This window comes from Scyliorhinus torazame, chromosome 10, assembly GCF_047496885.1.
Source record: "Scyliorhinus torazame isolate Kashiwa2021f chromosome 10, sScyTor2.1, whole genome shotgun sequence".
NCBI lineage: Eukaryota > Metazoa > Chordata > Chondrichthyes > Carcharhiniformes > Scyliorhinidae > Scyliorhinus > Scyliorhinus torazame.
In genome coordinates, this window is record NC_092716.1 from 250,277,771 (window position 1) to 250,294,496 (window position 16,726).

The window sequence follows — 16,726 nt, forward strand, 5'->3', positions numbered from 1 at the left end:
TACCAATTTTCATGTCATCTGAGAAATTAATGATCATACCCCCTACACTGATGTCCAGATCACTAATGTACACTACAAACCGCAAGTGACCCAGCAGCGATCCCTGCAGTACACCACTGGACACATGCTTCCAGTCACAAAAGCAACCTTCAACCATTGACCTTTGCCTCCTGCCACAAAGCCAATTTTGGATCCAATTTGCCAAATTATCATAGAATTTACAGTGCGGAAGGAGGCCATTCGGCCCATCGAGTCTGCTCCGGCTCTTGGAAAGAGCACCCTACCCAAGGTCAACACCTCCACCCTATCCCCTTAACCCAGTAACCCCACTCAACACTAAGGGCAAGTTTGGACACTAAGGGGCAATTTAACATGGCCAATCTACCTAACCTGCACATCTTTGGACTGTGGGAGGAAACCGGAGCACCCGGAGGAAACCCACGCAGACACGGGGAGAACGTGCAGACTCCGCACAGCCACTGACCCAAGCCGGAATCGAACCTGGGACCCTGGAGCTGTGAAGCAATTGAGCTATCCACAATGCTACCATGCTGCCCTGGATTTCTTGACCAGTCTCCCATGCAAAACCCTGTCACAAGCCTTACTGAATTCCATGCGGACTAAATCAACTGCACTACCCACAGCTACACACCTAGTCGCCTCTTGAGAAAAATTCAATCAACTTTGAAAGACAAGATCTCCCTTTGACAAAGCCATGCTGACTATCCTTGATTAATCCTTATATCCCCAAGTGGAGATTCATTATGTTCCTCAGAATTTTGCCAATAGTTTCCCTTCCACTGAATGTAGACTCACTGGCTTTTAAATTTTTGGTTTATCTCTACCACTCTGCTTAAGTGATGGTATCACATTAGCTGTCCTCCAGTCCTCTGGCACCTCTCCTGTGGCCAGAGAAGATTTGAAAATTATTGTCAGAGTTTCTGCAATATCCTCCCTCACCTCTCAGAGTAGCCTGGGTACATCTCATCTGGGCCTGGGGGTTTATCCACTTTCAAGCTCACTAAAACGGTTAATACTTCCCTCCTCTCAATGTTAATTTGTTCAAATGGACCATAGTACCCCTCTCTGATTTTCATACCTACATCGTCCTCCTCCATAATGAACACTGATGCAAAGTACTCATTAAAACGTCCCCTACATCTTTCGGCTCCACACACACATTGCCACATTGGTCCCTAATGGGCCCTACTCTTTCCATGGTCATCCTCTTGCCCTTAATATACTTAGAAAGCACCTTCGGATTTTCTTTTATTTTACCAACCGGTGTTTTTTTCTTGCCCCCTCTTTGCTGTCCTAATTTCTTTTTAAGTAACCCTCTATACGTTCTATACTCCATCAGGGCTGCCACTGTTTTGAGCCCTCGGTATCTGTATTAGGCCTCATTTATTTTCCTTATCCAACCCTGGATATCCCTCGTTAACAGTTCTTGAGTGAGATGCACTCTACCTACCTCCCTCCCTTCTTCTGACTGGTGGTCACCCATTCCCTCTCTGATTGCACTTCCTTAATCTGCGGGGCAACCACGTCTAAAAGCATGACATCCACATAACTCTCAGCCGCATGGATGCACCACGGTGCCTCTAGCCAACGTTCAAGCTCCGAAACCTGGAGCTCAAGTTGGTCAAACCTATGGCATTTTCTGCACACCTGGTCATCCAGACAGTAAGGAGTCTCGATGAATTCCCACATGCTGCAGGTGGTGCAACACACAGGACTGAGCTCTCCTGTTATAACTTTCCTTAAAAGACGCTTACTTTAAATTTATGCCCAGTAGAAATTTATGTCGAACTTTTACCTTAATGTAGCTTTGAAGTGGAGAAAACAACTTACCCACAACCTACCTGTCAGCTCTTTCCCTTGTACTGTCATCACCTTTCAGTAATTGACGTCAACTTTTCCAGTGCCATTGAGTGTCGTGAGCGCTGTGCCCCGCCCAGCTGTTCCCACACGGGTCAGCACCCGAGTGTCGGAAGCGCTTTGCTCTACCCGCTGCTCCCTCACCGGTCAGCTCCTATACCTGTAACTTAATCTTATTATTGATATTCCTCAGACATTTATATATATATTGATTTTCCCCCTCTTTTCCAAATTCCTACTGCCCCAATTAAGCCACTTTGTTCAAATGTCACTTTATTCAGAACCACTCTTTTCAGATCGCCTTGCTTTTATACTCGTCCCAAGTTCCCAGTTATGACTCAACGTGATGATTAGCACCTAAACAAAAACAATTGCTTCCAACTGGCAGGCAAGTTCTGTTCACTAAAGGTCTAAAGTTCTAAATTGAAGTCAAGCTGCTAATCTAGGCTTCCGTTTTTACAGATTTCATTTACCAACATTTACCAGAATTGTCCACTGTCTCCAAATTCCCAATTAAGCCACTCTTGTTCCAGATTCTCCCTCAGGAGGAAAATCCACTCCACATCCACCCTCAGGATCTTATACGTTTTCATCAACTCACCTCTTCCTCTTCTCAGAAATTAGCCTAGCCTGTTCATCCTTTCCTCATACGACAATCCACCCATTCCAGGTGCCCACTTACATAACCTATCTATACCCCTCTGTAGCTTCCACATGTCCTCTTCACAACTTACTTTCCGACCTGCCCTCGCATCAGCAAATTTCGCACCTTCAATTCTTTTATCCAAGTTATTTATATGAACTGAAAACAGTTAAGGTCCCAGCACTGATCGCTGTGGCACCCCACTAGTTACATCTTGCCAATGTGAAAGTAAAACACTATGCCTACTCTCTGCTTCCTGTTAGCCAGCCAATCTTCTATCCATGCCAATATGTTACTGCCTAAACAAAGGCTCGTAACTTCCTAGCTTCCCAGTGTCGTATTTGGGGGTTACCCTAAAGATGGGCTGAGGAACCACTCTTGGAAGTTCTGAGGTAAGGGTTTACGCCACAATTTTCCAGATGTGCTAACCTTCTCTCGGCCAATTGCACTTTCCTGGAAACCATCCAACAAAGCGATTTAAATTGTTAACTTTGGATGGGGCAGCACCGTGGTGCAAGTGGTTAGCATGGTTGCTTCACGGCGCCAAGGTCCCAGGTTCGATCCCGGCTCTGGGTCACTGTCCGTGTGGTGTTTGCACATTCTCCCCATGTTTCCATGGGTTTCGCCCCTACAACCCAAAGATGTGCAGGACAGGTGGATTGGCCACGCTAAATTGCCCTTAATTGGAAGAAATGTATTGGATGCTCTAAATTTATTTTAATAAGCTTTGGATGGTTCTATCGGTATTACACAAATACTCTGGAAAAGTTAGAAGAAATAAAAGAACTTCTAACTTCAGCGTAACAGACCGAGCCCAGTACAGGATAGGCACACACTTCCGAACCCCCAGGGGATTCCCCCACCCTCCCACCCCATGGAATTCCTAACCCCTCCCCCTGCCGACCTACACTGGATTCCTTACCCCCCACTTTACCTGACCCCTACCCCACAGACCTGATCCAACCCTAACCCACCTGAATGACCCAACATCACCCCCCGACCTAACCACTGATCTAACTCCCAGCCCCCCCAACACGACCCCCACTTCCCCATGTCAAACCCCTCCACCATCTGCTGATGTCTGATCCCACCCATCGATATCTGACTCTGTCCGCCCCGTGTCACGGATCCCCCCCGCCCCCCCGATGTCCGACCCCTACCGTCCCCTCATTGTCTGACCCCTACCTCCCTGAAATTTTGGCATCTGGTGCTGTAAAATATTGGGGGGAGGGCATCCTAATAACAATAACTAAGAACAATTCCTCGACACCAGATGTTAAGCTAACTGGCCTGTAGTTTCCCGCTATCTGTCTTCCTCACGTTTTGAATTTGGAGTTACATTTAGCAACTTCCACTCTAATGGGACCTTCTCAGATTCTAGAAAATTAAAGCCAATGCATCAGTTACCTCACTAGACACTTAATTTAAGATCCTGGGATGAGATCCATCAGGACCCAAACGCTTGCCATCCTGCAGACCCAACAATTTACTCAAAGACTTCTCTGGTAACTGTAATGTTCCTCTCTTCCTTCCATTTCCTGGTTCATAGTTGCTTCTGAGATGCTTCTTCCATCCTGTACAATGAAGACTCATGCAAAATACCTGTTCAATTTATCTGCCATCTCCTTGATTTCCATTCTTCAGACTCATTTTCTGGACGACTCACTTTGTTAAATCTTTACTTTATTAAACATTTGTAAAAACTCTTGTTATATTATATTTTATATTTCTGGCTAGCGTTTTCTCATACTCTAATATTCCCTCCTTATTAATCTTATTGGGCTGGATTCTTCCACCCCGCCCGACGCAAGAACGCCACGGGCGAGACGCGGACAATGGAGAAGTCCATTGACCTCAGGCGGCATTCTCCGGTCGTCGGGCGGACGTGGCCGGAGAATCCCGCCCACAGTCATAATTTGCTTTCCCTTTCTGTCCAGTCTTCTGACCTCGTCTGTTTTTGCACAGTTTGAGCAGTAGGTTTGATACAATCTTCAACCTATCTCCTTAACCACAGAAGGTGGATCCATCCCTTGGACTTCTTCTTACTCATTGCAACTTATTCTGTGTATTCTGAAATATCCCCTTAAGTGTTTACCCTGCATCTCTCGTGACCTCTTAACTTAATTTACCAATACATCTTAGCCAGATCAGCTTTCACGTCCTCATAAATTGCCTTATGTAAGTTTAAAAACACCGGGCAGAATTTTTCATTTCTTTTTTGTCAAAGTGCTGGCCCAGGCGAGAAAAGCAGTGTGCAGCACGCCAGCTGCACAGCCAACGTTTCTCATCATGTTTTCCAGCACTCAGACAAACAAAACTGGTGGTGGTGTGCCGTAGGCACCCGATCTTCAAAACTTAAAATTATCACACAGAACACCCCCACGGGCATGGGGAACCCACTCCAACATGTAACTCTCTGGAGGAAACCCCCACAGCATTGTGTCTTGGCACTGTCCCTGTGCTAGGGGGCTGTGCCAAGGAAAGCACCAGGGAGCTGCCTGGGCATGTCCCTCTTCATCTGGGGGCTGTACTCGGTGCACCCCCAGTGTGTTTGGCCTCTCGCTGGATTTTGCAGCCGCAGTCCCACTCTCCTCCCTCAATCTAAATGTAAAATTCAATCATATCATTGTCGCTGCTACCTAGGGGCGCCTTCACTATGAGATCAATAATTTTTGCACAATACCAAGTCTGGTATAGTCTGCTCTCTGTTTGGCTCCAGAACAAGCTGTTCTAAGAAGCTATCCCGAAAACATTTAATGAAATCCTCATGTAGGCTGCCATTACACATCTGACTCTTCCAGTTCATATGTAAATTAAAATTTCCCATGATTATCACTGTGCCATTCTGACGAGCTCCTATAATTTCTCCTTTTATGCTCCATCGTACCAGGTGATTACTGTTAGGGAGCCTGTAAATGACTCTCGTGTGGCTTCTTGCCTTTACCATTTCTCATCTGTGCCCAAACTGTTTCCATGTCCTGCTTTCCTGAAGTTGGGTCCTCCCTCTCCATTGCGCTAATGCGAACATTAACTAACATAGCCATCCTTCCCCCTATTCCTCGCTTCCCATCCGTCCTAAATAGTCCCCTCCTCTTTAATCCTCGCCCATATGTTGGATCTGGTCCCCAACCCCTTTAAACCACTTACGGAGATGCCTAAACCTACCTAAGTTCCTTTGCATAGTGGAGCTACCTGTAGACCCAGCAGTGGCCGCCACTCCTTGCTGGCACTACTGTGTCTACAGAGCTGCTAACCTCTCAATGGTCAACAGCTCTTGAAGACAGGACTTCTTCCACAGAAAGGGTCTTATTTTGAAGCAATAAACACTACTCCCGACGTCAAATTTCTGCAGGACACCTGCCAGGATCTTGGGTGTTTTTTTATTTTATTCGTTCATGGGACTTGGATGTCGCAGGCTGTGCCAGCATTTATTGCCCATCCCTAATTGCCCATGAGGGGGCAGTTAAGAGTCAACCACATTGCTGTGGGTCTGGAGTCATATGTCGGTCAGACTGGGTAAGGATGGCAGATTTCCTTCCCTAAAGGACATTAGTGAACCAGATGGGTTTTTATGACAATCTACAATGGTTTCAGGGCCATTATTAGACTCTTAATTCCAGATTTTTATTGAATTTAAATTTCACCTTCTGCTGTGGGGGGATTTGAACCTGGGTCCCCGGAGCATTACGCCGGGTCACATCAAGTCAGGAATATGATGGAATTCCCTCCATTGACTGAAGCTCCAACAACATTCAAGAAGCTGAGCACCATCCAGGACAAACCGACCCACTTGATGGGCACCCCATTCGCTGCCACCACCACTGACGCACAGGTGGCAGCAGTGTGTACCATCTACAAGATGCTCTGTAGCAGCTTGGCAAGGCCCCTTTGACAACACCTTCCAAATCCAAGGCCTCTATCATCTGGAAGGAGCAAGGCAGCCGATGCAGAGCGGAGCGTTTCAAGAAAGCACCTTACCTTATGGGCAATGAGGAATGAATGGGTGGCAAATGCTGGCTTTACCAGCGACAACCACATCCAGTCAAAGAATGCAAATAATTGACAAAACTAAATTCTTGTTCTAGGGCACTGTTACTGAACATGTTTGGACTCTGGCTGATCAACATCTGCGCAGTGTTCTGTGGACTGGTTATGTATGCGTTTTACGCAAACTGTGATCCTTGGACTGCCGGGTTCATTTCAGCACCAGACCAGGTAAGCAATAAAACTACATATAATAAAGCCCAGGAACACGATTCTTCTACAAAATCATTGCAGCATTTACAAAGATTATTAACCATCTGTCTACTTTACATCTTACAGACTGTTTGCAGCACACAGCCGAGAGGGGATTATTTCCTGAATTTGTCTGTCAGAACGTATTATTGAAGTTGCTCCTAATGTTAACAAAGCATATAATTAATGTGTCATTTGTGCTACTGCTAAGCTAGGAACATGTAGCGCAATCTCAAAGTCGGGGGGTGATGGGTGGTGGTGGGTTAATAGTGGAGTGAAATGAAGTGAGGTCGTTATCAGTGCACCTAATTTTATTTCAGATGCTGACTGCAGGTTTACACTACATCATTAATGAAGCTGCTTTAAATTGACACTACAGTTATAATATAATTTGATATATTGGACTTCCTGTACCAAACAGTTTGGGCGCACGCAAAGGTTGGCATATTGCTGATAATGAAAGCCGAGTGCATTTTTTATGTATTCTGTCGCTGTACAAAATTTATTTAAAGGAACTTCAGAGTTGAGTCGTCAGTGAAAGGAACACTGCAGGGGAAAAATAGAATGCAATGGGCTGAATTTTACGGCCCCGTCATGGAGTGGGGTGGGTCTGGAAAATGTGGCGGGCCATTCAAAGGTCCGTTGACTTCAGCAGGAGTGGAAAATCCAGCCTGCGGAAAATTGCACCCTTGTGGTCACAATAATTGCAATTTTCAATGCAACATTGAGTTCCACGATGGACAGTTTGGGGAGGATGGAAGTCACCCATTAATCAAAACCTGGAAACCATTCGACAACAATGATGTTTTAAGTGGGATCTGTGATTAAGAGATGTTAAGTTGTGAAAATGAAAACAATGTCTAAAGAAGATATTTTCGCACATTCTTTAACAATTTTTCTTTTCCTTTTTGAAGCTATTGCCCTACTTTGTTATGAATTTACTGTCGCACTTCCATGGGCTTCCTGGACTTTTTGTAGCCTGTGTATATAGTGGCACCCTTAGGTCAGTATTTGGGAGTTTCTACACCAACATCACTCGCTGAAATAGCAATGTCAAAAGCACAATGATAGGTTGTCAACATAATGTGGTGATCGTGCTTTCTTTCTTTCCTGGTCTACAGCACAGTAGCTGCCAGCATTAATGCGCTGGCGACTGTAACGTATGAAGACTTTGTTGCGAATTTCTTCCCCAACTTGACAATGAGGATGAGCACCTTGCTCAGCCGCGGCTTATGTAAGTATTTTCAGTCCCTCAAACTCTTGCCTATGGAGGATTTGAAGCCGACTGAAACGTAATACACTTCCAGGTGCCCTGAACTCTGCCTCCTGGGCTGTGCTTGGAGTCTTCTTGAACATAGAACATACAGTGCAGAAGGAGGCCATTCGGCCCATCGCGTCTGCACTGACCCACTTAAGCCCTCACTTCCACCCTATCCCCATAACCCAATAACCTCTTCTAACCTTTTTGGTCATGAAGGGCAATGTATCATGGCCAATCCACCTAACCTGCACGTCTTTGGACTGTGGGAGGAAACCCACGCAGACACGGGGAGAACGCGCAGACTCCGCACAGACAGTGACCCAGTGGGGAATCGAACCTGGGACCCTGGTGCTGTGAAGCCACAGTGCTAGCCACCTGTGTTACCGTGCTGCCCCATGGAATACTGCATTTTAATTTAATTCTGCGTCAGAATTTCTTTCCCCAGTAAATCCTGGTAAACATTGCATGTCATGTTACATTGCTAGAATTGTTGATCCAGGATTGTTTATTTTTTAATTGACACGCAAAAGCAGAACAAAGTGGTTAACTGAGATTATATAGTGTGGATGCTCCCCTCCTGGGACTACTTATTTCCTCGGCTCAAGTAGAGGGTTCCGCCCTTTTGGCTGTATTCTTATTTTTGGGAAATAAAACAAGCTTTGAAATAGAATGCAAATGAGGCAACAGTGACATCTTAATATTTCCCGCCTTATTTACCTGCCTAAGCTTGCACTCATCCAAATCTCTGCTCTCCATATCCGAACTCAAAGCAAGTCTCGTTCACACACCACCCTGGCCTGAATTGGCTACCAGTTTGGAATCACCTCAGTTTCAGAATTTTCAGACTTTTCTCTCAAATTCATTCCTGATCACGGCCCCCACTCGCTCTGTAACATCCTCCAGTCCTTACATGGCTTTGAGTCCGGTGCATTCTTGAATCGCTCCACTAATGACAACTGTACCTACAGCTGCCTAAGCTCCCAGTTCTGGAACTACCTCCCTATATTTCTCCACATCTCCAGCTTTCTGTTCTCTAAGATACTCCAATTAGCGAATCTTGTCCAAACCTTTTGGTCATCTGTTTTAACATCTTCTCGTCTGGCTCGATATCAGATTTCTGTCTGACATTTGCTCCAGTGGAAAACCATGGGAAATTTCGCTGTTTTTTTTTGTGCTTTATAAAAGCAATTTGCGTCATTGTCTAAAGAATCCCAAGATTCTTGTTGTATCCGCAGCAAGTGATTGTTACGGCTTCTGTCCAGTTCCTTTAGATTTCAGGATCTGAAGAGTAGCAAACAGTAGCATGTCAACGCTGATTAAAAATATCCTTTTCCATGAAGCAGCACAGGGGTCTTTGGTCCAGAGACGTTTTAAATAAAAGCCAAATGGTCCTGAAGCAGGTGGGCAAGATTCTCCGTTTGAGAGACGAAGTGCTGACGCGAGGACTGAATGGGGGGGTTTTCCACGGCCCACATGGGGGTGCCAGAGCAATTCTGGACATGCTAATCGGCCAGAACACGCGGCATGTGGAACTAGTGCAACTCCGCGCACGCTGGCGTGTGATTCGCTGGATCGAGATCGACATTGGGGAGCTTAACATGCTGGGGCTGCGTAGAAGCACTCCACTCCCCGCATACTATCATTCCCGCCAAGAAGATGGTGCCTAGGAGAGTGGTCCCGGGGTTCGTCGACGCAGAGCAGGGGATATTGCTGGATGCCACGGAGGAGAGGCAAGACGCCCTGTTCACCAGGGTGGGAAGGAGGCTGCATCCCACCGACGACATGGCACTTGAGGCTAATGGGATCAAAGGTTATAAGGAGGAAGCAGGGTTAGCCTATTGAGTTGGACGATCAGCCATGATCGTGACTAATGGTGGAGCAGGCTCGAATGACCTCCTCCTGGTCCTAACTTCTATGTTTATATGTCAAACGGGCCTGGGCGGAGGTGGCAGAAGCCATGAATGCCCTGAACCCCAGGCGCCGGAGGCTGCACGCCCCCCACCCTGCACAACATTCCAATACCTAAACCGCTCAGCATGGCCGGTTGCTCTGCACACAGGCCACTAGCTGCAGACTCCCTGTCCTGCCCGCATCCGAGTGTCTCACATTGTGTAGTATTATTCTCTCCCCCCCCCAACCCCCAGAAGAAGATAGCCCACAACCGTAAGGAGTGGGAGAAGACTTGAGGTGGCCCACCGGACCTGTGGCTTCTCACTGCCACGGAGAAAAGCGTGATGGACCTGGTCGGTAAGCTGGGAGAGCAGGTAGTCGCTGAGGCAGAAGTCAGAATGGGAGAACCAAGTGAGCCCCCAACGAATTGCAATGTCCCTATTGCACGTTAGTCTTCCCTCACCGCCACACCACGCCTACAAGCGATCTAACCATGCGTATTGCCTTTTATCTTGCAGGGTCACCTGGCGGCGAGGTGGGACCATCTGGCGTCCCTCAGCCCCAGTCGCAACCCTGCAACACACCAAACAATCAGTCCGGGAACGACACTGACTTCTCGTGACTGCTGTCACCGACACACTCCACCATTCTAGAGACACTTCAGTGGGTCATTAAAGTGAAGGGGCTCCTGGGACACTCTCTGGCACGAACAACATACATAGAACATTACAGCGCAGTACAGGCCCTTCGGCCCTCGATGTTGCGCTGACCTGTGAAACCACTCTAAAGCTCATCTACACTATTCCCTTATCGTCCATATGTCTATCCAATGACCATTTGAATGCCCTTAGTGTTGGCGAGTCCACTACTGTTGCAGGCAGGGCATTCCACGCCCTTACTACTCTCTGAGTAAAGAACCTACCTCTGACATCTGTCTTATATCTATCTCCCCTCAATTTAAAGCTATGTCCCCTCGTGCTAGACATCACCATCTGAGGATGGTGCAAACACACCGTACGCCTTCTTAACAACCCTCTCAACCTGAATGGCAACTTTCAGGGATCTATGTACATGGACACCGAGATACGGGAATCATTAAACAATTATCCATGAATGCTTAACCAATTAAAATTGTGCCACGTATTTGCATTAATTGCACACAATGAACTAGGGTCCAAGAAACACAGTAAAAGTAGCTTTGTGCATTCACAGTCCTTTACAACCCCCGAGGAAAACATTATATGAGCCCAGCACATGCAAATACAGAATATAATTGATCATAATTTGCAATTCAAATTTAACCAGTTGCTTTAGAGTCATCAAGCCCTTTCAGTTAAGAAAATAAGTTAATTTCTTCAAATCCAACCCCCCCCCCCCCCACCTCCCCACAGATTCAGCCAGACAAAAGAACATAAGACATAGGAGCAGAATTAGGCCATTTAGCACTTCGCGTCTGCTCCGCCATTCGATCATGGATGATATGTTCCTCATCCCCATTCTCCTGCCTTTTCCCCATCATCCCTGATCCCCTTCTGAATCAAGAACACCAGGTTTGTGCTTGAGGTGCTGTTGCTTACAGGGCTACAGACAAAATGAAAATGAAATGAAAATCGCTTATTGCCACAAGTAGGCTTCAATGAAGTTACTGTGAAAAGCCCCTAGTCGCCACATTCCGGCACCTGTTCGGGGAGGCTGTTATGGGAATTGAACCGTGCTGCTGGCCTGCTTTGGTCTGCTTTCAAAGCCAGTGATTTAGCCCTGTGTTAAACGAAGAGCTGGAAGGTGGAATTAGACAGAATAGTTCTTTCTTAGAACATAAGAACTAGGAGCAGTAGACAATTTAGCTTCTCGGGTCTGCTCCACCTTCAATAGAAGCATGGCTGATCTCCTCTCCACCATCCGTTCTACATAGTCCTCCAACCCATTACAAATTAAAAATCTGTCCTCCAACTCCTTAAATTTTCTCACTGGCCCAGCAAACCACCTCACTCGGGTCGCGAATTCCACAGATTCACGACTCCTTGGGAGATGTAGTTTCTCCTTGTCTGCGTTTTAAATTTGTTACCCTTATCCAGAGAGTATAACCTCTCGTTCTAGAATGCCCCGCAGGAGGAAGCATCTGCTGCACAACGACTTTATCCACACAGTTTATCATCTCATATACCTCAATTTCATCTCCCTCATTCTTCTAAACTCCAGAGAGTATAGGTCGAAACTGCTCAATCTCAGTTGATAAGACAAACTCATCTCCTCTGAACTGGCCCGAGTTTATCCAACATTTTCTGTTTTTATCTCATTCCCCATGTGGGTACGTAAGGAGGAGGTCGGAACCTCCGAGGGGGTGGACAGTCAGAGGGTGCCCTGACCTCAGGGACTAGCTGCCATCCAGATGGTTCTCAGGCTTCTGGAAAGGGGTCCATCAATGTTGGAGATGCAGGCGTAGAGCCGTATACTACAGGCCTGCAGGTGTAGATGGAGGAGTCCAACCATCTGCAGGAGCAGGAGGTGGTGCTGACAATGTGTGCTACCCAGACCCCAGACCAACACCAAGCAGGTGGCATCTGAGGTGGGAAGCCTTGACTGAGGGTTACGGCCATAGATCAAGATATCCAAGGCCTGGACACTCTGTGAGGGCTGTGGCCAATGCACAGGGCAGGGCAGCTATGATTAGCACTGCTATCTCACAGCGCCAGGGCCCCAGGTTCAATTCCAGCCAAGGTTAGATCATAGAATTTACGGTGCTGAAGGAGGCCATTCGGCCCATCGAGTCTGCACCGGCCCTTGAAAAGAGAACCCTACTCAAGCCCACGCCTCTCTCCTATACCTGGAACCCAGTAACCCCACTTAACCTTTTTTTTGGACACTAAGGACAATTTATCACTGCCAATCCACCTAACCTGCACATCTTTGGACTGTGGGAGGAAACCGGAGCGCCCGTAGGAAACCCACGCAGACACAGGGAGAACATGCAGACTCCTCCTCCAGCATATCACCCCTCTCCAGCGTGATGTTGTGGCGAACGCAGCAGGCCAGCACAATGTGGAGGCCCCGCTAGGGCTCCACCAAAGCGGTCCAGGCACCTGAATTGCACCTTGAGGACGCTGATGCACCGCTCGGTTGCGTTCCTGATTGCTGCAGTTCTCCGCATTGGTCTGGGGCCTCCGGACAGGTGTCATTAGCCACAGAGGAATACCCCACTTTACGAAGGGCACCCCCTCATGTTCCAGTGCCCGTAGGGGGTGCATGTCCCGCGGTTTCAGGTGCACCATTATTGGGCAGAGATGTTGCACCGTCTCCCTGCTCAGCCAGAGTATTCGGTGACACACTCAGTCCAGCAGGCCCTCAACAGGCGCCCCCGAACAGGCGCCGGAATGTGGCGACTAGGGGCTTTTCACAGTAACTTCATTTGAAGCCTACTTGTGACAATAAGCGATTTTCATTTCATTTCATTTCATTTCAAATTACAGGCACTGCCAATATACATGAGGCTTGATGCGGTGCCACCATCCCACCTCCCCCTCGGGCTGTTGGATGGCCTGGTCCCCAGCCTCACCAGCAGGCTCATGTTCTGCAGGGTCCTCCCCGAGAAACTCCTGTTTGTGCAGCTTTAGTGCATCCACAAGGGCTGCTGCGGCCAGGCAGATGGCAGATATTCCTGGCTGAAATCTGCAACCCATTATTTGCAGGGGCCAGGCACCAGGGGAGGCTCTAACCCTGTCGGCAGGGGTATTAGTGGCTGCTGCTTCCCATACTAGCAATACGCTATGCGACCCCTGTCCTTGACCCTCCTGTGAGGCTACTGTGGGTATCCTGCTTGAGTGGGCCGTGTGAAAACCCCGCCAGCAGGGGTATCACAAGGGTGGATGGGAGCAGGGGCGCAGTGGACAGTCGAGGCTTGGTGGCAGCCCGTGGTCCTGCAAGATGGACTAGTTGATAGTGCCACTGGTGGAGAGTCTGCCCTGAGAGGGACAGTGTGCTAGGGAGAGTGCCAAAGGCCACGGTGCATGCATCCACTGTTCGGGATACGCTCTGCTCTTCCCCTGCTCCCCTTGCAGTGGGGCAGCACCTGGGATAGGTACACTGTGGATGGCAGTAACCGGTGGGCCACTGACTGCTCTGGACTACGCCCATCCTTGTTGATGGGTCGGCTGGGATCGGAGGGTTCCTAGGGGGGTGATCTGGAGGAGTGGGGTGGGGGTGAGGGGCGGCACTCATATGGCCGGTGGTGCTCTGCACATGTACAATGGGCACTCAGTGGAGTGCGCAGCCAGATGACTGTCTTGAAAACTGCAACAGTGATGGCCTGTGCCTAACCTTGTTCTGGGGTGACACCCCGATGCCACGACCGGTCACCCTGGTTGCCTGGTCACCCTGTAGTTAACCGCCTGGCGGGGTGAAGCATCACGGAGGTCCCGAGGATACTGGGCCAAACCCAAGAATGATATGCTAATGCTTGCAAATGCCATTTTTGTATATGCCAGCGGGGGAGGAGGATGTGAAGGAGCGCGTTGTCACCACCAGCGGGGCCCCGCATGACCGTCGGTTCGGCGCCAACCTCAATTCTCCGCCCTATTCAGAGATCGCAGGATGGTGAATCCACCTAGTGCTGCAGAGTGGCTGCCTTTTGTATCCCCTGTTCTTTGCTTCGGGACCCTGTCTGCCGTGTGTTAAGTGTATATTGGATCGACACAAATGTGGATGGGATCAGCCCCAAATAATAAACAAAAGACATGGGAATTGTTATTTTGCGCAGTGACTATTTAGAAGATGGAATGACCCATTTGACGCAGTGATGGAAGTTGAATACACAGTCCTTTCTATATTGAACATGAATAAAAGGAGCACGCTTAAAAGGAATGGGGAATCTGCAGGAAATTGGAAGAAATTGGATATGCGAGGGAGCTGACACAGGTCAGAATTACCTTTATCTGGTCTGTAAAAATTTCCATGTAAAATGGACTATATCAAATCAGCCTCTGGTTACATAGCCACTCAACTTTCCATTCTCTGAATTTCAATCAAGTTGAAGTGCATTCTGGCCGGCCTAACCAGTACAGCCAGTTTTATACACTGAACTGTGCCTTCAGTTATTCTCTCTTTCAGCAAAGGAAGGTATTCCAAGCTTTCACTGGTGATAAAGATGTTACAACTGATTTCTCAGACTGCAATGTGTTTTTCTGGACATTGCGACCAGTAATATTGTGGTTATAACACAATTCTTAGCATTAACCCTTATGAAATTTAAAAGCACCTTCTAATATCTATTATTTATATTGTCATACAGGTGTGGTTTTTGGCGTAATTTGTACTGCGATGGCAGTTCTGCCATCCCTCATGGGAGGCATCATACAGGTAAGTCCAGTGCAGTGTGTGAAGCTTGTCTGCCTTCTAAAATGCTATTATACTTCCCTGCTGGTGATTGTAAACTGACAGATTGCCAGCTTTTTTGACCTATTTTATATTCTGCCCTAATTGAAAATAGGTGTTTTAAGATGCAGGTCCCGTAACATATATCAGATGCATTGGCCAGATGCAGATTGCTCGCTATACGAGATAGATGGTAAAACAAGTAGTGCCAATAAAAATGGCCCAAGTTACGAGTAAACCAGCATGTGTACAGGTTCTCAAACTTTATTTAAGGTTGACACAGCAGAATGTACCCATCCTGTAAAATCCTGCCTGGTGCTGTCACAGTGCCGATTTCTGACATATTTCACCTGCATTTTCCTTCAACATAGGGCTCCTGATTGTCGTTAAGTAATGCTGGATTGTGTGATGTCTGCTCTTGTCCTAGATGATAGTGCTCATGGGTTTTCGAAGACCATGCAGCTTCATGCCGAGTAACAGGATGAGAGTGAAGTGTAATTTTAAAAGGACATACAGCAGGAACACAATCCTCAATGATCTTGAGATGTCAGGTGCAAGGGCTCTGTTGCTGTCAGACTTGTGATATGAGGCAGCATTTTCTCTGCAGAGTTCAGGAAAGGCCTGTGTGCCTTCCCCCTCTTCCTGTCCCTCATTACTTCTACTTTGTTTACCCCCTTGTTGCATGCCGTTGGTGCGATCATACACCTATGCCACTCCATACAGTTTTAGTCTCCTTACTCCTTATTTGTACTGGAGGCAATTCAGAGAAGGTTCACTAGGCTGATTCCTGGGATGAAGGGGTTTCCTTATCACAATCACAGAATTGCTACATTACAGAAAGAAGCCATTTGGCCTATTATGTCTGCACTAGCTCTCTGAATAAGCAATTAACTTGGTGCCATTCTTCTGCCTTCACCCCATAACGCTGCATATTCCTCAATTTCAGATAATAGTCTAAATCCCTTTTCCCATTCCCTTTGGAAAGTTCTTCTTGATGACCTCCTTGCAGTGCCAGCACCCCTGTGGAAATAGGGCATCTCTCATAGTCCTAGGACCTCAAGCATATCACCAATGGACCTGGGAGCCATCGCTTTGCGATGCTGTTCCATTTGCTACAATTACAGTACTGACAACATCTTTATTTTACATTAGAACAACTCAAATTTAAATGATTGTTGCTGTGGGGCCCTCAATCAAGTACGCAGCCAGCCAGCAGCATAAAGCCAAGTTTGGCTGCGTGCTACCTTCAGACTAATAATTAAGGCAAGTACAGCAAAGCTAACTTAAGATAAACCCGAACCACGTTCTCCAAGGATTTGATATTTATCTGTTGACAGGCAGTCTTACACTGAAACAATCCCTCCTGTTCGAGGTGGCTCTTAGAATCATAGAATTTCCAGTGCAGAAGGAAGCCATCAAGTCTGCACCGGCCCCTGGAAAGAGCACCCTAC

The 16,726-nt window shown here is 47.4% G+C and overlaps 1 protein-coding gene across 1 annotated transcript in view; it reads left to right on the forward strand.

Moving 5' to 3' along the window:
• slc5a12 (solute carrier family 5 member 12) overlaps positions 1 to 16,726 on the forward strand; it is a 106,835-nt gene that overhangs the window by 80,156 nt on the left and 9,953 nt on the right. The window contains exons 7-10 of the mRNA XM_072466661.1: positions 6,607 to 6,736; positions 7,672 to 7,760; positions 7,879 to 7,991; positions 15,193 to 15,260. Of these exons, the coding sequence (XP_072322762.1) occupies positions 6,607 to 6,736; positions 7,672 to 7,760; positions 7,879 to 7,991; positions 15,193 to 15,260 (400 nt within the window). The remainder of the gene's footprint in view (positions 1 to 6,606; positions 6,737 to 7,671; positions 7,761 to 7,878; positions 7,992 to 15,192; positions 15,261 to 16,726) is intronic.